The sequence below is a fragment of the Dermacentor andersoni genome, chromosome 3 (genome assembly GCF_023375885.2).
Source record: "Dermacentor andersoni chromosome 3, qqDerAnde1_hic_scaffold, whole genome shotgun sequence".
Classification (NCBI taxonomy): domain Eukaryota; kingdom Metazoa; phylum Arthropoda; class Arachnida; order Ixodida; family Ixodidae; genus Dermacentor; species Dermacentor andersoni.
In genome coordinates this window covers 23,455,723-23,478,846 of record NC_092816.1, presented here as the reverse complement: position 1 = coordinate 23,478,846, position 23,124 = coordinate 23,455,723, and the positions used below count along the sequence as shown (strand labels likewise).

The window sequence follows — 23,124 nt, the reverse complement described above, 5'->3', positions numbered from 1 at the left end:
CAGTTTTGACAGTTCTGCAAATTCTATCTTATCTTTTGAGTTCGACACTTTCATTCTTTGTTGTTTCTTTATTAGGTCTTTTGCTACATGGGAGAGCTTACCTACTGGTTGCCTTGGTGCCTTACCTCCCACTTCAATTGCTGCTTGTGAAGCCAGCCTAGTTACGGTTTCATTCATTGCCTTTATGTCATCTTCATCTCTGTTCTAAGGCTGCATATTTGTTTGCAAGTGTCAACCTGAATTGGTCTGCTTTTGCCCTTACTGCATCTAGGTTGGCCTGTTTCTTCTTAACCAATTTTACTCTTTCTCTCTTCAAATTGAGATGAATCATATAAAATAAATTTTATCATCCTGTTAAGGCAACGTCACTCTTTCCTGGTGAAAGCATGAAATGTTACTCACGTTCTCCAGATATGTGCAAGCTGGAGAAGATCTTCACTTCACCTCCGTTTTCCCGCACAGAGTCAACAAGTGCAACGTAACGTTTCCTTTGCTTAACATCCTGACACCTGAGGACAGAAAAAAAAAGTCATCAGTTTTGCACCACATCATTAAAATGCAATTGAGACATGGCACAACTAAAATCCCAGGAGTCTGTGAAGAATGTGTTGTAGTACTGCGCTTATTGCAATACCAGCAGAAAACAGCAGACTGGGCCTGGCAGTAAAGCAGAACCCTATTCATACTTTTTGAAAAAACACAAGAGAGAAAATGGGCCATCTGAGAAAACACATGATCCGAAGCAACTAAAAAATTTGGCAGACTCAAACTGTAGCTGACACCTACGTAATGCAAGGTGTTGCACGAATCACTGCAGCACGAGACACAACGTGCTCCAATCTGGTAGGGCCCAGGAAGGTTACGACAAGGTTACGATCGGCAAGGTTACATTCACGCTCCTTGAATTCGGCATGGATCAGCAGCTTCTTCAGGAGGGGCATTTTGGCAGAAAGTTTTGACCTGTCCAGGCGGCAAGGATCATTGCGGCACGAAATGTCAACGCACATTGAATTGCAGGGGCCCGAGAGGCCCGAGATGTGCTTTGTTGCTTTCTTATTGCATAGCGTATTAAGGAAAGCAAACCAAAATCGAGCTGGTGGGCGACACTGAAATATGACGTCACCAGAGCTCACTTCACACTGCCTGCAGCAGGGAACTGCGGTGCATTGGATTTTTGACGATTAAAAGTGTGTAGTACACTTGCAACAGCACTATGCCACACACGCTGTGAAACAGGTATCTGAAGATACTTGACGCCAAGTGTTGGCAGCGATAGCTGTGACTGGCGATATGTGACGACTCTTGAGGAGATTAACTGGTACCAAAAGAGGAACCAAAGTACGTGCTGGCATTTTCACGTGAGGCAAGTATAACGGGGAAGCTGCCATAGCGGACGCTACCTGCTCTCGGTCACATGGGTCTTGTGCCTTTTTTGTTCACGTGGGACCTATAGCGGTGGCAAAATGTACGATTGCAGTTTGACGAGGTACTGAATGTTGGTGTCAAAAGATCGTGTTTTCTGGGAACTTATTAACTGGTAAAAAAGAAGTGTAACTGTAGTGGGTCATTTTATGTGTTCTAAATCGCGAACATTTGTGCTGAGGAATTGTATGAAGTGGGATCATATCAATGAGGTTCTACTGTAAATGATGATGCTTCAGATGCATCACTCAACAGCACTGTTCCAAAAATCAGAAACTTGATTATTCTAAGAAATCCTGTAAGGAGCTTGCCCTATTCCACTCACACACGTGATGAATACTGCAAAATTCAGGCAAAAATCGTTCCAGACCCTGTCACATTGTGCAGATGCTCAAAGTTATGATGTACTACTTACGGACCCATAAAAACCTAGCTAGAGGTGTAATCAATTAAGAAAGTTGAAAATACTATATTGGTGCTAAAATCTAGTTCAGCACTAAGGTCAGGCCAACATTCTATAGTAGACACACGTCTTACAAATGCTCACCGAAATAGGTTGTCCGAAATCAAAAGCGTCTCAATGGCCAGTCCCTCGTTGGCACGCTCTACATGCTTCGTGCCATAGAAAGCTCGGCTAGGCTCTGTCTGCAGTATCTGATAGAACTGCTCCAGGGCCTTCACTTCCCCGGCTGCCTTGGTGTCACTCAGCTTTGACTGCACTGAGGGGTCTTGTAAGATCTCTGCAAACAAAGTACTCATTATATCACCTCAGGTGCTACGCTTTTAAAAGCTTGTATTCTAAAAGAGTGCTCTTGCAAGTCAGTCTATACACATTTTATGAATCTGAGGAAACATCACAAGGAGATGACAAGTGGCAAGCACAAACGAAGCTCTGTAAACTATGGTTTCGTGGAGTAGTAACATGGGAAAGCTGAAAGAGGTAAAAAAGAAACCTGTGTTTTGCTGATATAGCAACTTGTGGTGTTACTGAAACCAGAGCCCACAAAGTGTATGAAGCTACTCTCAATTACCAGCACTGTGACACCATGCCACAATTTTCTTGCTAAGAGAGCAGTGAATTGGCACATTTGTTGTGTGTTGAACAGCTGCGTGCATGCACACTACCTCGTTCACACCACTACTTCCACTTAACAAAGTCATACAAGCAGTCAAAAATTTTATTAAATAGAGCATTTCGTTATGTCAACAATTCCATGTTTCAGCAGTAAAAATTACTGCACAGGTTCTTAAAGTGGTCTTCCTGCTTTAGGAAGCAAGCAAAATTCAGGTAACAATTATAGGATCAAATAACTAGCAAATGTTGATTTATTCGCCTTAATTGATTGGGCATTTGTATATGCATACATAAAAAAAAAGTTACATCTATGGGCCTTTATATCTCATCAGTAAATGATGGCACATTACTAACTGTGCATTCCCTGTAACAGGGCAGTATACTATACTGTGCACTACGCCTTCCCCCACTTTATTTATCATTGTTCGCCTACCTTCTGTGAGAAAGCTGGATGCTTACTGTGACAATAAAATCTTTTGGAGGCCGCCTGCATATTACGGAAAGCACCACCACTTATAAAATGTGTGCTGACATATAGCACCTTCTCGCTCTCAGAAATATAACAGTGAGGCAGCTACTAAAGTATCACAAACGCTACTCCTGTGTGGACTCATTATTGAAATGGCGAATAAGATAAAGCTACTACTAGAAGAGACAAGCTTTGATACCTACCTTTCAGAGAGTGCTTGAAACCTGACGAAGCATGTGTAAGCACAAATTTGCCCTTGTTCTCAAGGAGCACCTTAAGGTCAAGCTTTGTTGCAGCCTGGAACATGTACTCATAGAACTGGTCCTGAATAAATGGTGAATTAAAAACCCAATCAGATTTGAAGGAGAACATGCTCTACAAAAACTGGATCACATGCCTACATCCCCAGAATACAATACAGCATCCATTCACTAGCGGTAAATGAATCAGTAATGAACAGTTTAACATGATGGTTAGGCATGTGCGCCTTGTGTTTATTCAAACATTAGAGTGAGTGTGCTGTGCTGTTATACACGGTGCAACTTGCCTACCTTGTGAATTTCATGCCTCATGAACCATAAATAAGTCATGGCCTGTGCAGAATGTGCATGTAGTGAATGTTGTGCAAATAAAAGCTATAGGTATATTACGCAGTGTATGTACATGCACCTTGAAGAGAAAGTTCTGTGCATGATGTGCTTGAACAAGCTGGGAAATTAGCGGCAAGAGTCACGTGTGCATAGCGCCCTTGTTTACCCAATACATACTCAATATGTTCCAGCCTGGTCCATGCACAATCTAGTACAGCTGGAAAACTGTACTTTCAACCACTCTAATGTCTAGTTTACAAGACCAGTGCTCTAATGACTGCTCTGTGAGCCTATCAGCATCAGCCTACACTCAAACACATCACTGTAGCTGGTAAGGCCTGTCATGCACATGAAAGTTCAAACAAAATGTGTGTACTAGGCAAAAGATGGCAGGTACAATGGCGACAGGTTCATTGTGCACAACATAGTTACCTGCACTAAGTATGCCAGGAAACCACGCCATATGAAGATAAACTGCTAAACGTAGGAGATGAAAATGAAAGCAGACAGGGTCACAAGCCCTCACATGAACAGCTGCCATAAGAAAGATGATAGCGCTGGCACAGCTCAAGGGCATTCAAGCTGCAAACAGAAAATGGCTGAAGCTTAACACCATACATTCGAACCCACTTATAATGATCCCAGTTGTAACAATCGATCATTTATAATGACTAAATTTCGGTGCATTTACAGATTCTTCGACCCTACCAAATGAAACTACACCTTAATACTACACAGTGCAGTCTTAAACTGCTATACTGCTAGAACAACGATTTAGACTCCGGTCGTAGTAAAAAGACAGCGCATGCAAAATTCCGAAGCTCCGAAGTGCGACCAAACTAGGAACACGGCAATGGCGTCCCCCTCCTTCGAGTGGCATGACCTTTGAGATGAGTGAGTGTGCCATCTGCATATTTTGAACACCATAAGATAAAAAAATAAAAAAAGGTCATTAGCTTCCAGATTTCAAGCATGCTTTCACAGCACATCTTCAAGAAGGGGCTGATTTGGATGACTTATACCAACGGCCACCCAGCCTTGCTATAGTGGCTTGAGACTGTGTGAACGCAGCACAATGCACTGCTGCAACGCGAAGTTGCAAAGGGTCAGCGGTTACTTTTTTACGTTTCCCATTACGCCGTTATCAGGAAAGCACTGTTTGTCGACAATTTGTTTACGTCATTGCTTGTTGCTGCTAGCAGCTTGTGATATTGTTTTACCTTCAGAAGATTGAATTTTTTCATCTGAAGTGGTACAGAAAATGAAAATTTTATGGCTCTCAGCAATTGCAGCCTCTTGCCGTATTAATGGTGAGACCTTTGCGAAATAGCAAACACTGCAGTAATTTTCGCTTCTAACCAACTAGAATGCTTCACGATTGTATGCAGGATGCACTCATGTCTCGTTGATAGTAAAATATATTGCAAGTTGTCAAAGGAACAAATGGTGGTGGCAGTATAGGAATGACAGGTGACTGGAAGTGAACACTGGAAGTGCTACGACGCTCACATTTCATTCTTTAGATCCAGTGTTTTTAACTGAAATTCTGAGCTAGGTGATGGAAAGTCCCAGAAACAAAAATGAAGATACGGATAATGTAATTATTGGACTAGAGTGGAGTTGAACTATAACTGCATGCCTACGCCAGCTTCAGTGTTGTTTGCACATATTAAAGGGCAAGTTCACATGTAACAAACAACTGTGCTGATACAACAGCCACTTTTCATAGACCTGTCGAGTTCGCTATAAATGGTTTCAACTGTAATGCATGTGTCATAATATTCAATGCGTCATGACATTTAATGTAAATACAAAATACCGTATTTTTGTATGTGTAACCCACACCCCAAATTACAACAGCTCGGAAAGAAAAAAAAGAGATATCCACATGTATAACCCGCAGAAATAACTGCATACAACAATACTCAAATCCTTGCAAAAACAGTCTCCACTCATAGATGCGCGACATGTCTATGCTGTATCTTTGCCAGCAGCTGAGTTTCCCCCTTCCTTGGCAATGGTGGCAATGCTGGATTCACACCTGAGATGTTATCACGAACAAACTAGTCACCGTATATGTGACGTGAATGTTCATGGATCATTTCGCGGCTAGCACTCATATGACAGCAGGTGACAGCGCGGACAGAGAAGCCTTCACATGCGCAACAATGATGGAGCAAATGCGATTGAGCCGAAAATCCCAACAATGATTTGGCTCGCCACCGTATCACAGAGCTTTTTGTGCGGACCAAGGGAGCATAGTGAGAGTGGGCGATGTACGAGTTTGCCGGTGCTGCGTTTGCTATTTGCTAGCTACTGTAATAAACACAAAAGGGTGACCTGTAAATACGAGGAGAATGGGTGACCATGAAGCGGGGAGATGGGAGCTTCAACACGCAGGGGTGAGGAGAGGTTGGGGCTTCCTAAGAGATAACGAACTAATTCTGTCTGGCATTTTTTTTAAGGCTATTTGACTAGTAAAGGTATTGCTGCACACTTTACAGTTCATGTGGTCATTAGACTTTTTGCTGTGCACTCATCCTTGATCTCTCTGCTTCGTTCCAGACATGGCATGTGATGTCACTAAACATGCTGACCTTGCAGCAGTGATGGTACAAAAGGGACTTGCTCATGCCTGTCTTGTCACGTCTTCCCCGACTTTAGTGCAAGCTAAGATTGATGTCAGCATTCTTCGCGAGGAGACAGCCTTGCAAAGTGGCTTATACGGGCAATTCACGTATAACCCCACCCCCCTTTTTACTGCTAAATGTTTTGAAATTTTGGTGTGGGTTACACACGTAAAAATACGGTAGTGCCCTGAGTACACTCGCCTTTCATTTTTAATCATAAAAAAAAAATCTGGGGTTTTACGTGCCAAAACCACTTTCTGATTATGAGGCACGCCGTAGTGGAGGACTCTGAAAATTTTGATCCCCTGGGGTTCTTTAACGTGCACCTAAATCTAAGTACCACGGGTGTTTTCGCATTTCGCCCCTATCGGAATGCGGCCGCCGTGGCCGGGATTCGATCCCGCGACCTCATGCTCAGCAGCCCATCTTTAATCATGCTTCCTGTGCTGACACAGGTCATCAGATATTGCAGCTGGTGGTACAATTACAGTATGCATAATGGTTGATGTTTATGTCTTATAAAAACCATAGAGTATGCATTAACCCACATCAAAGGAGAGAAAAATCAGGCATATTGTGGGCCTCCTAGAAGAAGCAACAAAAGCGAGTTTCACTTACTTTGACAAAGCCAGGACTGGCAACCAATACACACTTGACAACTGAAAAATGCAATGAAGGACAGCACAATACAATAATTTCACCAGTGCCTGTTTGTAGATGACATAATAACTCACCATCAAAGTTCACATGGCGCAAAATTGCTTGCATCACAGCTTCGTAAAATCTCTGCAAACCCTAAAATAAAACAAAGCAGAAAATAATCAATTGAAAGAACATCACAATCAACAATGTTCTCTTAGCTTCATGTGCTGACGGGCTTGTACAAGAAAACTGAGCCCCTAGCGAATCAGTATACACAGTATAGCTATACTGTAGCTAGAGTCAGACACTTCTAACGCGACAGCGTTGCGGGCCCCCTGTCGCAGAAAATTCAGCGTCGGACGTCGTTTCGGCAAAAAGAATTTTTTTTTATTCGGACCACCCATACCCAGGTCCTCCATGTTGTGCAAGGAAGCTAATGAACAAATTGAATTTTTAAAGCTAAAATACGTAGAAAAATCGTAAAGTATGACTTATACACAACCTGCAGACATGATAGCATTGGAATGTAATTTGACTATATGAGAAAATATTTCTGTTACGCGAAAACTCAAAGAAGCCCCTTTTCCAGCGTTTCTACCATTCATAGACCAATGAAATTGAAATTATGGGGTTTTACGTGCCAAAACCACTTTCTGATTATGAGGCATGCCATAGTGGACGACTCCAGAAATTTCGACCACCTGGGGTTCTTTAATGTGCACCTAAATATAAGCACCACGGGTGTTTTCGCATTTCACCCCCATCGAAATGCGGCCGCCGTGGCCGGGATTTGATCCTGCGACCTCATGCTCAGCAGCCCAACACCATCATTCATAGACCAGCCACAGCATTTGCCATTTGTGCATGCTGACGCGTGAATATCTTGGAGGCCACGGAGCATTGCACCTGGTTCTTTGCAATACCTCCGGATGGCGCTTGCCTCAACCGCATCGTGGTCCACGCAAGAGGTTGCGTTTCTACCAGAAAGCCCACATTTGTTAGCATTCACAGCCAGCGCTTCTCAGTGAACATCATGGTTACATACGCTCCAGCTGCCAGGAAGTGTGAGAAGCAGTCAGGGAGCTTTGAATGCTATCGCGCTTAAAGGTGCAGCTTCAGCGTTCTCCATCTTTTTGGTTTATCTAGTGCGGAAAATCAGGTTCAGAACTAAATTCACCAAGTTATTACATTGCTGAGGTATGACTTTTGAAGAATTGTGAGCAAAATATGAACTTTACAATTATAACACAAAAATAACCACGATGCACAATGCAACTGTGAACACAGTAGACTCGTTACACTGAACGGTTAAGCCATATTTTGGAATATGAAGAACAGTGTATGGACATTTCACTGGTTTCCCACAGACGCCATACAAAAGAAAGGAAGGATGCAAGAAAAATTACACTTAGTCAGCTAGTTTTGTTAAGCTGAATTTCAGCAGCTGCCATTCTCGTCTTCTACTCAGTTGTGATAGTAGACTTGGAGGAGGGACTCTACTAGCTACACCAGAAGCAAATGATAATCATGTTGACATAAACAGCTACACAAGCATCAACGATGGAATGGAAGCCTGCAGTGCTGACACCAAAGAAGCTTTAGTGAAGAATATTAGTGCCTTTCGAAGAAGCAGAATGTGCTGCTCACACAGTATGAAGATGCCGACTCAGCAGCTAGAGGCTTACTCTGTTTTTGTCCGTTTATAAAGAAGAATGTTGGTCACAAACACCCCATTATATTTGGTGGAGGTGCTGGGAAGAAAAGCACAGTCAAGAACATCAAAACAATAATTGAGGAGGTCCTCGATTTGCCTCCACAGGCTGGTAATTGGGCGAGGGTAAAGTCCAGGGGGCCACAACAACAACCTTCACACATGACACAACTGATAATGGCATGAACGCTTTTGTTGTACCGGCTACTGTGTCAGAGGCCATGCTGCAAACTGTGCAAGCGTGATGTTTTTTTTTTTCTACCTCGCTCTGTCCCTTTTCCATTCCCTCATTCCTGGATTACTATATAAACACCCTGCAGTTGACAATAAATGTTAATTTTTGCCTGTTTCATTCCAAGGCGTATATGTACGTTCCGTTCCTGCTGTGGCCTGCAGGTGGCAGCTACGTTACAGCTTTGGTGGTACTTTTTCAACTAAGGGCACTGAAAATCGTAGCTAATTAGGCTGTTGGACCTAAGTGGTCCTTAGATGAGCTTTCTTGAATATTGACTTTAGATGTACTAGCCTCTGCCTAAAGTTTCACGGGGCTGACGTGACACCTTCGGCTTTAGGTTAGGTGCTATCGTACTTATTCGAATCTAGGTGGGTAGCTTTTTCAAGTCATTGTACACCAAACTCTAGGGTTGGATAGACTCAAGGATCTTAAAAAAACGCGCCAGCAGCCAACTGAAGTACACAAGCGACGTCGCCATTTTGGCCTGCGTCGTATCAGCGTGCAGCTTGGCGTTACTATTGCAATGACCCCAAACAGGCGATGCCACTATGCTGCCACTTTCAAACGAAAAGTTGTGCTAGCTGCAGAGTTGTGCTAGCCGATCACCAAATGTTCAAGCCCGGAGGGACTTCAGCATCAATAAGAAAAACGCCCATTGTTGGAGGGGGCAATGGGAGACGCTCTTTGCATGTGCTGCAACAAGGAAAAAAAAATAAAAAATTATGTGGTTTTTACGTGCCAAAACCACTTTCTGATTATGAGGCACGCCGTAGTGGAGGACTCCGGAAATTTCGACCACCTGGGGTTCTTTTAACGTGCACCTAAATCTAAGTACACGGGTGTTTTCGCATTTCGCCCCCATCGAAATGCGGCCGCCGTGGCCGGGATTCGATCCCGCGACCTCGTGCTCAGCAGCCCAACACCATAGCCACTGAGCAACCACGGCGGGTGCTGCAACAAGGAGACGACAGCGATAAGGAAGATAAGCATGCAATAACGAGCAGTTGTTCACCGAGATTGCGCCGTGTTTCGACGCGTATGAGCCATGCTGCACTGTCCGCACATGTGTGAGCGCGCGGACGTGAGCTTGCGCGCATCCGCAAGCGTATGAGGCTAGCTACGATGATGACGTAGGGTGAGCTTGGCATGTTCATATGTATTAAATAAATGCTGTCTTCATGTTGTGAATGCTGTCTTCATGTTGTGAATGCTGTCCTCACTTTTTTGCTTGGCCTACATTTGAGGGTCAGTTTAGTATTGGGGATGGCCTAGATTCAAGTAAATACGGCATGTTACAAGCATGATATCCAATACAGCATCCAGTAAAGATTCCCCCTTAATCATAAGACAACAATTACAACAAACTGATATGAAGTCAAGATACCACAACAAGTAGTCAAAGTGCATGAGACTTGAAAATGCCTGTTCAACAATCAAAAGCAGATCTTTTACGGTTGAACCCACTTATAACAATATTCAAGTGCCATAAAAATTCCATTTTTATAACCAATGATAATTGTTATAACCGAGTCGCATGAAAAAATCAAAATAGGGGGATGGCAGAGCTGATGTGAGAAACCTATAATGATGGAGAGCCCAGTGCAGCTACCTTCCTCCGCCTGGCTGCTGATTGTGTTCACTCATTTGACTGCTTCCTGGGCTCTCCGATCGTGTGGAACAAGCCGCAGCTGTCGGCGTTGAAGAATGGCACTGCTATGGTAACTGCAAAGAGGGGTCACGGTGGCAAGCGATATGCGAGCACTGCCGAGGAATCACTTTGGTGGCCACAAAAGGGGCCTTTTAAAAATGCGAGAAGGCTGCCGCGGCAGCCTGTCAGCTTAAGAAATCCAAAAGAAACTCTGAGGTGAGATCGACACAAGCATCTCGCCTCGTACTTCTCACTGGCATGTACGAGAAAACCCCATGTCTGTCAGCCTTGCATGCTTTACGCGAAGCTTGCCGACATCCTTCTCCAGGGAGTCCAGGTGCTCTACATAGTGCAGTGGAAGCTTCCTCAAGAAAACGAAGCCCCCAAAGGGACTGAATCATCTGCCAGGCCTCCTGTGAGGCCAACGTTGTGGCAGCCTGTCCTACCACATTCATCGCTGCCGTCGTCGCTATCCGATGCAAGCACGTTCGCGACGATCGCCTCATTGGTTAGAAGCACTTAAGTTTCCAAATCTACAGCCGTGCGCTTTCTTTTCACCGGCAACATGGTGCATTGCCGATGATCAGCGGGCGGATCAGTCATCTTCCGTTTCAGCGGCGAGTCAAACAAGGCTGAGAAACCACGTGGCCACGAAAGATTTCGATGCAACCAACAAAGACAAATGCGAGCGATTAAGCTCTTTGCAGAACTGTGCTGAATGATTAGCCAGCGAGCAAGATGCGAGCAATCTGGGAGCAGCGCAGTTGGAACGGTCGATCCGTGTTTTGGAGGGTGGGGCGGCGTAGAACTATGGGCGCAGCCCATTCGTGTTTGGAGGGATGGCAAGGCGACGGGGGCAGAGGTGCGCGGCAGAAGGCTGGAAAATGAGCACTCGGTGGCCGTTGGAGCAGCAGGTTATCGTGCAGCAGCTCGAATTTCTCGTTTTCCTTTTTTTCCTTTTCAAGGATTTCGCATTTCACTACCTTTCAGCTCGGACACTCAGCAGTCAGACTTCATCGTTATAACCGATAATGCGGCATTGGGGCATTGTAGTAAGCGGATTATTTTACCATGGAAACCATACATAAGTTAATGGTGCAGCAGCTTCTCATTGTTATAACCAATATATTGTTAAAACTGGTATTGCTATAAGTGGGTTCGACTGTACTATGCATCACCGATTCCGAAGTTATGCAAGAATCGCAATAGTCACAGTAATAACTATGTACTAATTTTTCCACCAGTAGGCAGCATTTATTTTAAGACATTTTTTAGACTCATTTATTAGACAGATTACTTCACAATAAACAGGCACAGTTCAAGGAGGTGTGCAGCCATTGTGAAAACAAATGAAACCACTGTGAGCATGACTCCAGTTTATTAGTCAGCCTTATGTTGAATTTACATTGCTAAAGAGCTACAGAGAAAGAGCCAAACTCTTGTTCGTGCCCTGTGGAACTTTCTAGTGACTGGAGGTTCTAGTGACTGACAGGCTCAATGCAATGCCTTTAGGACTATGCAACTCTTGGGCACCCAGTGGCGCCATTATTTTCTACAAAGACTGAGCTTGCTGCACTGCTACATCACAAATAACAAAGGCACTAAAAATTCCTTCTAACCTTGTCATGCTGTGAACAGCTTCCTTTCCGCTTGCGAGGAATGCTGACATCAATCTTAGCTCGCACCAGAGTCATAGAAGACGTGACAAGACAGACATGAGCAAGTCCCTCTTGCATCACCACTGCTGCCAGGTCAGCATGTTGAGTGACATCACATGCCATGTCTGGAACGAAGCAAAGTGAACAAGGATGAATGCACAGCAAAAAGTGTAATTATCACATTAACTGTAAAATGTGTAGCAATATCCTTACTAGTAAAACAGCCTTCAAGAAAACCACAAGCCAGAACAGACTAGTAGGTTACACTTTGAGATATCGATTGGTGCACTTGGGTAATTGGCAGAAAATAAGGCAGCTTGCTAGAAATAAAAGTCAAGGCATTTTTCTCAAACTTCAGAAACAAATTGAGGAGGTACTAATAGTGCCATCTGGACGTAATGGTTCTAAGTAATGGTTAATCATTTTAGGCTTATTACGCGAGTTTCTAGCAATACTTAAGAGAGAGTTACAGGCGGCTCAATAAAAGATGGTAATGTTCGCATGACAACTGCATTGTAGCAAAGCATTTCGTGTGTTAATAAACATTAAGTATACTGAATCATGAGCAGTATTGTATTTTCATTTCTATTATTGAAAAGCAGAGTATCAGTCTGAAATCTCATCACCTGTTCCAAGCTTTTACATTAGCTCAAATTCGCTTTTAGACAGCTCTTACAACAATGCCTTTATCATCCTTCCATACAAGCCCATACTAAAAAAACAAGTAAAGCTTTGCTGACATCATACTAAACAGGCCACTAACATTACGTTTGCAGTCTTCTACATAGCAGAAAGTGCCAAGGACACCGGCTTACCGAGCCTCTCTAGATGCACACTGTCCCAGTGTTGTTTGGCAAGTGTGAACTTTCTGTTCATTTCCAAGTCCAACGTGTGGTAAGCACCCATCTGCAAGAGTGGCAAACAGGAGTCGTTAAACTGGAGTTCGTAAATGTGTCTGTACCAGCTGGACCTTGCACCCTGTTTCTGAACAAACTTCCTCAAAGAAGCTAAGTCATCCTTTCTTTTGTTAGTTGAAGCACTGGTCACAAAAAGAAGCCATACCTTGACATACTGGTTCTCTGCAATATTGCGGCCCTTGACACGAAGGACACATGCCTGCGTGTCAAAATCAATGCTCTCAATGCAGATGATGAGTGTAGTTCGAACTCTGTTGCTCCCAGTACTTCCGGTTGCCGACTCTGTGGTGACCTTCCTGCAATTACAGAACATAATGACATTGTGAGTGACAAAATTTTATTTTGAACTATCTCAAGGTTCTCTCCCCAGTGGGTGGCAGCTAGGTATTTTGCTACCTGCAAGCTAACCCCCCTGACTGCCCACTTTACCTCACATGTACTACACAACTCTCATTGTTCTTGCACTATGTATGGCACGGAGATAAGATGAACACCGACTAGGAACGAAGGCACGAACTGACACAAAGAAGTGCATCTTCATGTTATTGCACTTCGTGTCAGTTTGTGTCTTCATTCCTAGTCAGTGCTCCTCTTGGTCCCGTTAGTGTGTGCCGTACATAGCGCAAGAACAATGAATGTTACCAACTAGCCCAATTCATTGCTCTGGTAACTGCACAACTCCTTTACGCACAATGAAATTAGTGTCTGCACCAACGACCCACTATGCCAGGGACACCCAGGACCACGGAAAGTGAGGGCCAACTGCAAAAAGCATGTTGCCCCCTGATTCCTCCATGTAGTAACTCTCCTGGTGTAATTTTTCGCATATTGGCCCTTTTAGTGCAGGCTATGAACAGGTGCCACATGAACAGGATGGTGTAGCAAACAGCACCACCAATGAAAAGTGTTTGATCCTTGATATATGAAGCAGGTGACACTTTGTAGAAGTGCCAGGCATGCAGCACTATCTATCTGTGCCTTCTGCCGTCGCTTTAAACCATTCACTTAACATTTTGCAAGTCCAACTTCTTCGTTTTAAACATTAAAACGCTGCTATCTGCACAAATGATTGCATGCTTATGAGATGAGGCTTGCAAAAGAAACACCAAATGCAGCATCAACAGATAATTTGGAGCAAAATATAAGCATGCACTAAACATAATTGAGATATATAACTTAGACTTACAGCATCCTCTTTCGGTGCCTCTGCAGACAGCAACACATGTAACTGTGTTAACACATTCAGCAATCCCAGATTTATTGCGTTGGGGTCAAACTGCAAATATTACTTTTGGCTCCCATCTCGTGTCACCAATATGACTCGACCCTTGTATCAGTAGATAAAGAGGCAGCTACGCAAGCATGGAAGCAGGGTCAAAGCACTAGTTTGACAGATTTCCATTATGGAATTGCATACTCAAATGCTGAAAGCTTCAGATAACCATTCATCATCATCATCAGCCTGGTAAGGCCCACTGCAGGGCAAAGACCTCTCCCATACTTCTCCAACAACCCCGGTCTTGTATTAATTGTGGCCATGTTGTCCCTGCAAACTTCTGAATCTCATCAGCCCACCTCACTTTTTGCCGCCCCCTGCTACGCTTCCCTTCCCTTGGAATCCAGTCCGTAACCCTTAATGACCATCGGTTATCTTCCCTCCTCATTACATGTCCTGCCCATGCCCATTTCTTTTTCTTCATTTCATTAACTCGCGTTTGTTCCCTCATCCAATCTGCTCGTTTCTTATCCTTTAACGTTACACCCATCATTCTTCTTTCCACAGCTCGTTGCGTCGCCCTCAATTTAAGTAGAACCCTTTTCATAAGCCTCCAGGTTTCTGCCCCATACGTGAGTACAGGGGTGCGATCTTGTATGCGTTCCAAAATTGAACGGAGGCAGTCCGTTCTTTACGTCACGAAATAGGCGGTCCGTTCCGTTGCGTTCGTCCGATAGCAGACGACACGGAATGATTGACAGCAGATATCACGTCACAACTGACGTCATGGCATTCATCATGGTTCAAATAGACCAATCGTATGCGGTCCGGTGGAACGGACCGCCTCCGTTGTATATTGGAACGTGTACAAGATCGCACCCCTGGTAAGACACAGCTGTTATACACTTTTCTCTTGAGGGATAATGGCGACCTGCTGTTCATGATCTGGGAATGCCTGCCAAATGCACCCCAGCTCATTCTTATTCTTCTGATTATTTCAGTCTCATGATCCGGATCCGTGGTCACTACCTGCCCTAAGTAGATGTATTCCCTTACCACTTCCAGTACCTATCGTAAACTGCTGTTCTCTTCCGAGACTGTTAAGCATTACTTTAGTTTTCTGAAGATTAATCTTTAGACCCACCCTTCTGCTTTGTCTCTCCAGGTCAGTGAGCATGCATTGCAATTTGTCCCCTGAGTTACTAAGCAAGGCAATATCATCAGCGAATCGCAAGTTACTAAGGTATTCTCCATTAATTCTTATCCCCAATTCTGGTCTCTGAATACCTCCTGTAAACACGTTGTGAATAGCATTGGAGAGATCGTATCTCTCTGCCTGACGCCTTTCTTTATTGGGATTTTGTTGCTTTCTTTATGTAGGACTATGATGGCTGTGGAGCCGCTATAGATATCCTTCAGTATTTTTACATATGGCTCGTCTACACCCTGATTCCGTAATGCCTCCCTGACTGCTGAGGTTTTGACTGAATCAAATGCTTTCTCGTAATAAATGAAAGCTATATATAAGTTTTCGTTACATTCCACACATTTCTCTATCACCTGATTGATAGTGTGAATATGGTCAATAGTTGAGTAGCCTTTACAGAATCCTGCCTGGTCCTTTGGTTGACAGAAGTCTAAGGTGTTCCTGATTCTATTTGCGATTACCTTAGTAAATATTTTGTAGGCAACGGACAGTAAGCTGATCGGTCTATAATTTTTCAAGTCCTTGGCCATTGGCCAAGGACTTACTTCAAGTCCTTGGCCAGATAACCATTACTTACAGCCAAAGCTGCATTTCTAGAATTTCATAGTAATGAGTTTTGCACATTTTTGTAACACGCTTCTGTGCCTGCTGAGCTTCTGCAAGCAGCAGTCCAAGCCACTGACAGCAGAGTTGTATACTTTCATTATTGCTGTGCGTGTGTTTTCTGTTACATCTTTTGGTCTAGATGGGTCATCTAGATTAGTAGCAGTTGCCTTCTTGTTTCCAGAAGTGATCTGAAGTAGCACTTATTGTATTCTTGCTCTTGAAGGACATTGCAGCATTGCATTGTATGAAGGTTAGGGTAGGTGTTAGCACTGTAGGCAGTGCTAACACATAAGGCGTTGACGAGTCGGAGATGCATTTAAGCTTTCGAGGTCCTTGTTCTATCTTTAATTCAGAAAGCAACATTGCAGTATGGTTGAAAATTACAACATAAGTTAATGCAAAAGGGGGAGTGAGCAAGATACAAACATCTTTCATTCGGCGGGCACGCTTGATGGCATGGGAAGATCACATTTGTTTGCAATCTGAATGTTTCAGTGATGCTGCATTCAGTAATCATTCTCATTTGTGCGTCTTGATCTCATAAACACGCAAACAGTTGTGTGGGAAGCAGCCTTTCTCGCATTCAGAGTGAACAAAATCACTTAAGAGTTTGACAGAAACCCATCTTGTGAGGGAGGAACACGATGAAATTAAAACAAACACTCACCAAGAGTATGATAAAAAGATGAAAACTTGACCCGCATGGGTCCGTTGTTCACAACGACAGCGAACATAATGGTTCTTGTTTACGTAGGGGCGAGATGGCACAGTGTGCATGCATAGGTTTTGGGCAGAATACCACATGTTCTGTTGATCGCTTGGTGCATTGCCTGAATATGCAGTGATTCTAATAGTAATACCGAAGACAATAACTTCTCCATGTTGACGACTTGAAGGGGCCCTGAACCACTTTTTACCAAAGTAGAGAAATGCATTTGAATAAAGAGAAAATCAGGCATCCACCCATTTGTAGCAATTGCTACAAAGGAAACCTATACGGGTTCCTCGAAAGAAAGAAAAGCCTCATAGTTGAAGAAAAATTCGTCCTGGTCCAGGACTCAAACCCAGGACCACCGCCTTTCCGGGGCAGCCGCTCTACCATCTGAGCTAACCAGGCGGCTAGCAGATGACAGGGCAAAGTCGAATTTGTTGACAACACGAAGCAAAGGCAAGTGTTTGACGTAGTAGTTCTGCGGAAACCCGCAAGGTGGAGAGAAGTAATGAATAAAGAGAAAATCAGACATCCACCCGTTCGTAGCAATTGCTACAAAGGAAACACATACGGGTTCCTCGAAAGAAAGAAAAGCCTCAGATGGTAGACTGACTGCCCCGGAAAGGCGGTGGTCCCGGGTTCGAGTCCCGGACCAGGATGAATTTTTCTTCCAACTATAAGGCTTTTCTTTCTTTCGAGGAACCCGTATGGGTTTCCTTTGTAGCAATTGCTACGAACGGGTGGATGTCTGATTTTCTATTTATTCATTACTTCTCTCCACCTTGCGGGTTTCCGCAGAACTACTATGTCAAGAAATGCATTTGCAGTAAAATTAGGTTATTTCATAAATACTTTGCCGTAAGGAGTACTTCGATGAGTTCAGCACAAGCGGAGTTATTGGCAATCAACCATCCCGTTCGCAGTGCTTCCACTTCTTCTTCAATGCTTTGCACTACGAAGTGCTATAGCAGAGGGAGGCTTGCCCACAATGCTCTGCCTACTGAACACCACCGTGGCGCGCAGTCCAAATTTGATTTTGGATGTTCATGTAGACGTCACTACTTCCAATTTTGGCACGTACAACGCACCAAACGTGGTTGTCTTCAGTGAGCCGCAGTGTGCTCAGCCAGTGGACTCGTCGCTACATCCCGTGGCAGCCGCGGTATCTGCGCTACGTAGCAGACTGCAGCTACATGCAAATGCAGTAGGCATGTGGAGCGCCAGCTTTGTGCACGACAGGGCTTGAGCGCATGCTCGCGGTAATATGCTCCAGTCTGGCCATGCTACATGGTGTGAACTGGCTTTGTCCTGCACGGGCTTGCCCGAATATAGTAGCCACCTCCAACTTGCACATCTTGAAGCACTATTGTCACGGCTTGTCACCCGTTTGCCGTCGGTGCAAAGTCATCGATGGGGTATACAAGCCGGTTGGTCGTTCCATACTCAAGCGAACACAGCGAAGGAATCAGAGTTGGGAGAAAGAGAGAAAAAAAAAATATTTATTGAGTGACGATACACAAATTAAAAGAAACATAAAAACACTACACGCATGAACTTAATACAGATCAATGATGACAATGAAAGAAATACAATGAGCAATTAACAGTGAATATATAAACAAACACCACACAAGAATAAACTTAACGGTGGTCCACTAAACAGAGTTCAAAAGAGAACAACCGGCGGCATAAGCATGGCTGAGCAGCAGCAGCAAGTCCATAAAGCGTGGAGTCGACGGCAGAGTTTTTCCGAAGGATGCTGGCGAGCCAATCTCGTTACGGTGGATGCGATTGCTGTGCTGGGTTTCCTGGGAGTCTAGATCTGATGACGTCCCTCGTGCAGGTTGAGTTAACTTGAGGGGAACTACCATGAGCTTCGTTGCAGACGTTGCTTTGTCATCTCTTACGTCAACCAGCCACTCGGAGTTCAGACGCGGCTAGGCAGCCCAGGCGATACTGGACGGCACTAGTCCCTCGATGCTTCTCAGCAGATCATAGGTTCAGCTTCTAGACTGCTTAGCTCGGTCTAAAACTTGCATTTAAATAACTTCTCCTTTCCCTAGTTCCCTGTGTTGGGGAAGGGCAGATATTGGTGACGATCCAATCAAGCTCACCCCATTGTATCATGGCTCCTCCCAAGGCATTGGCCGCACCCCTTTTAATTAGGGGCGAGGGAACGGGTGATTCACCCCTGCTGTTAGAGGTGGTGCACTTGCATTGCCCCATACACAAACACACGGACACCCTTGAGTTCTTGGCGGGCCTCTGTTGTCTGTTCAGAAACGCAGAAGAAACGACAGCAGTACGCCATACGGCGTCAAACCGTCTGACACACATACGCTGTCAGCAATTCGTGGACACGGGATTGCACAGAGACACCACATATTTCGGGGTATTCGCGCCCCTGCCATCTCAGCAAGCTTCTCAATGCACGCGCGTGGCAGAGGATACACAGGGGTTCCTACAAAAAGCTGTTGAGGCATCACGATCGCGCCAACAACAACAAAAAATAATCTTAAGCCTGCCTTTGACTTTTTTCGGCCGTTTGCCCGAGTGGCCGGCAATACCCTTCTTGCTCACCGATTCCTATTCCCATGACCTTTTGGCACATGTTGATCGCTGCTTCACCGACTCGAATAATGCCGTACCGTGACAGCTATCAATAGCTCAATACGAAGCGAAGTCTGCCAAGGCATCTAACCAGGAGTAGCCAGGAGTGAGCGCGCGCTGGCAAGCATACGTGTGGTCTGGCCTTAAGTTTCGAGTGGTTCGAGGCTAGTTGAGCATTCAAAATTAGTCTAAATTAACGAGACCCGACAGCTACGACACTAATAAGCAGGGTGGCTAAAGTTTAATTCCTACGCAGGCTGCCCGCATCCGTGTGTGAGCAGACAATAGTCAGGTTTTTCTGGAAGTACATAATTTTCATCGAAATTCGAAAGCATATTTTTGCTTACTTCAGCCTGTTTATTAAACTTTGTCAATAAATATACACAGTAAAAGTAGGAAAAAGCGCACTAATCCAAACACCCTTCTTGATTAACATCAGTGATTCACCAATAGCAGTCTCATATGGGAATCTGGGAATTACAAAATAAAGCATCCAGAAAAGAGTGAGGAGCAGGCTTCTGTTGAAAAGAGAACATTTAAGAAAAAGGTGACTGCGTTCCGCTTGTGAGCTCCACATGCCGTGCATGACTGCAAAACTTGGCTGAGATGTTCAGAGCAGTGTATGCTATCCACGGAATATGTTTTTTCACCAAGGCCGAGGGGAGATTCAGGATGCCTTTAAGGAGCCGTTGAACAAAGCTTGACATTTTGAACACATTTTAAATAAACACATATATTGTGTATAAGATGCCATGACAGTCACCTTTCATGAACATGGCAGCATTATGCACAGTGGATAAGCCGCAACTTCAAGAAACAACCCATGCCCCTCTGCAACTGTAGCTATTGCTGCAGAGCCTGGAGTTGGTGAGAAAAGTAATGTGACAAGCATGAGAGAGTGCTCATTGATAGGGCAGCAAAAGTGTGAAACACTACAGCAACCGAGCAGTCATTCATTAAACACCTGTAACTCTGCTTTATGGCATCAGTTACTTATGACTGTACATTTATTACAATGTGGTACACAGCTGCTGCTATATAAATAATTTGCCAGCTCAGAGTGCTTTGGGGCTTTTTAAGAAATGTAAACATTTTAAAGCCATAGAAAAATGCACTGATTGCAATGTGTGTTCAGCAATTCTCCTTCAATCTGCCGCCTGCTTCACACGTCACTTGCATGCCCCAGACCAAGTCTCTGCTACAGGTGGCACTGTTCCCTACAGTCCGACTGGCAACTTACAATGTACACATGGAAGCTATTGCAAGAGTGGTGGATACAAGGCCAGAGGCTTCAGTGACTTGTTTAGAGTCCCATAGCTACACCTGATCTATGAGTAATGCTGTAATGCTGGAATTCAGGCCTGGGGGGTTTTCCGTAAGAGTCCACCTAGTGTACATTTTGGCCGCTACTGATTGGCCAGGGCCGCTCGTCTCCTCCTCTCTCGTACAGCTGCATCCAATCAGTAGCGACCGAAATGGACAGTCCACTTGGTGGACTCTTACGGAATACCCCCTCTGGTTCAACCACTTCGGTTTCTTTCATCTTCATCAGCCTATCTTACTTTAATGTGCACCAAATGCTATGATACAACAGTGCTTTTGATTTTCGTGATCACTAGCTTCTGATACTTTCCTGCAAACCATGGATAGCTTTTTCTGGCATGCGTGCACTATTTGCAGCAACAAGGGCCGAGTGTATGATCACAGCCGTCAACAAACCTGATTGTGGAAGCCTTGAGGCTGTCGCCCTCGGACATCAAGTTATAGGCGTGCCACATGTCCTCGGCTTCTTCGGGAATGAGTGTGACATTCCTGAAATCATATAATCATCACATCAATGAAGGTAAACACATCTGCAACAACAACTTCTCAGGTTTCCAGCTATCGATCAAACGCCGTATGATTATTAAGCTTTTCCCCTATGTAGTTTAGCAGAATGCGTTGTTGGGCAAGTTGGTTCATTGTGTTTGGAAAGATTGGATGCGCTTTGTAGATGATCACATCTGGATATAAGTCCCTAGTACGTTCACTAAGAAGTAGGACAACAAAATATACACTGAAGAGTGTATACACTTGGACAGCATGTATGATCACCAGAGCCACATGACAAGGTGCCAAGTGGGCAATAAATGACTGGATGTAGCAGGAAAGTGGGAAACACAGATGGAAAGCAACAAAGTTTTAAGTGTTTACATTATCTTCAGTAAAAAAATATGAAGGAGGAGTGTTGTGGAGGTGGTGTGTTGCTAGCTATAGGCACACGTCAAAAACACTGCTTGTAACTGCTCTGCCGAAGTGCCACTTATCAAGTGACGTAGAGCCTAGAGTCCCTCAAAACACATACGAGGGAGACTAATGGTGAAGACAGATTTGAACAAGGGTGCACCATTCACTGTGCGCCAATAATAGTTTCAGCTACTACGACAAACAGAAAGAATTGCCCTTAGACTTGTGGAATTAGTACCATGGAGGTGGAAGTCTTAACAGATTCATACATCATAACATGAGGTTACTGTTTTTTATAGGAATTTCACATCAGCCATTCATTCCTAGAATAAAATATTCATGGGTACTCCGATTGCTTCTTTTAGACCACATTCTTAGGCGCAATGGACTATCTGCCGTATAACTTGGAAAAGTAGAAGGCCATTTAACCAGGTTAACTAATTCACGTTACTTACATTATTTAAATTAGACGACAGAATTGCATCGGATGCTCAGTTCTAGAACGAAGTGATTTAGAACGTTCGAATATCTCCAAGCACAAGCAAATATTTTATTTTTATTGGCAACAAGAGCATTGCGAGCATGGCACTGCGATCAAATGATCAGCCTGTCAGGTGATACATTTATGGATGCGGATCACAAGCTGGTTTTACCAGCGAAATGAACATAGTAAAGCGTTGCTTGTAAAAATTTCCATGTGCCAGCGGGCACTCACTAAGTGCACCATCCTTGAACACTCATATACATGCGCGTCTTCATACATAAAATGAGTTGGCAGTTAAATTCTGGTGTACGGTTCGGTAGATTTGACTAACGAATACGGGGGTGCACTTGGTTCAAATTTGCATGTCCGATCAAGCTCCGCACCGCGCTAGGAGCTTCCCACAAGCTGGCCATATATCAATCAAGAGATGAAAATAAAACAGACAGCTATGTGTAAGATCATTAGATACAATTTATCGTTTGACAATGCCCATTGCGGTAACTCAAATCCCGGCTGCCACGACTCCGGCGATGTTACTTGTTCATCCAATGGCCTTTTTTGGAATTGCTTACCCACTGCCGTCCTTTTCGAAGAACTTATGAACAAGCTTCATTGTTGGAGCTTTGAAGCCTTCGTCAGTTTATAAATAAATGGTTGAATCTGATGAATGGGAAATAGATAAAATCAGAACTGAACTTCAGATGCTTTCCAAGCTCACCGACATCCATGATTCTGCTCCACGTAGCCGCCCCGTGGCTAACATCAGCAACGTTGAAATCGTTTTATTAATGTACAAGCTGTTACTGGTAGGAAATAAAATATTTTTAGGGTGTACTGGTGCACTCAGGAAACATATTTAGCACAAATATTTGGTTGTTAACATGTAACATTTTTTTTTTGTCTGAAAGCGGGAAATTTAAATTCATCTGACAGAAGAGGCGGGGCGCATTGTACATCATGCTTACTCGAAAATTTTTTGCGATGCACGAGGTGTTTAAAGAAGCATGCCCTGGTTTACAAGTATCAAACGCAAATGTAACACCAGAATGGGAAGGTGGGGGGAGGGA

General features: G+C 44.1%; 1 protein-coding gene across 1 annotated transcript in view; it reads right to left on the bottom strand.

Moving 5' to 3' along the window:
- The window catches only part of pelo (pelota mRNA surveillance and ribosome rescue factor), a 30,658-nt gene extending 7,857 nt beyond the window's left edge, over positions 1 to 22,801 (bottom strand). The window contains exons 1-10 of the mRNA XM_050168570.3: positions 22,630 to 22,801; positions 21,067 to 21,159; positions 13,143 to 13,293; positions 12,896 to 12,986; positions 12,042 to 12,205; positions 6,921 to 6,981; positions 6,805 to 6,845; positions 3,170 to 3,290; positions 1,970 to 2,162; positions 403 to 509 (exon numbers count right to left, since the gene is read on the bottom strand). Coding sequence (XP_050024527.2) covers positions 403 to 509; positions 1,970 to 2,162; positions 3,170 to 3,290; positions 6,805 to 6,845; positions 6,921 to 6,981; positions 12,042 to 12,205; positions 12,896 to 12,986; positions 13,143 to 13,293; positions 21,067 to 21,159; positions 22,630 to 22,670 — 1,063 coding nt within the window. The 5' untranslated portion in view covers positions 22,671 to 22,801. The remainder of the gene's footprint in view (positions 1 to 402; positions 510 to 1,969; positions 2,163 to 3,169; positions 3,291 to 6,804; positions 6,846 to 6,920; positions 6,982 to 12,041; positions 12,206 to 12,895; positions 12,987 to 13,142; positions 13,294 to 21,066; positions 21,160 to 22,629) is intronic.
- Between the last annotated feature and the right edge of the window lie 323 nt (positions 22,802 to 23,124).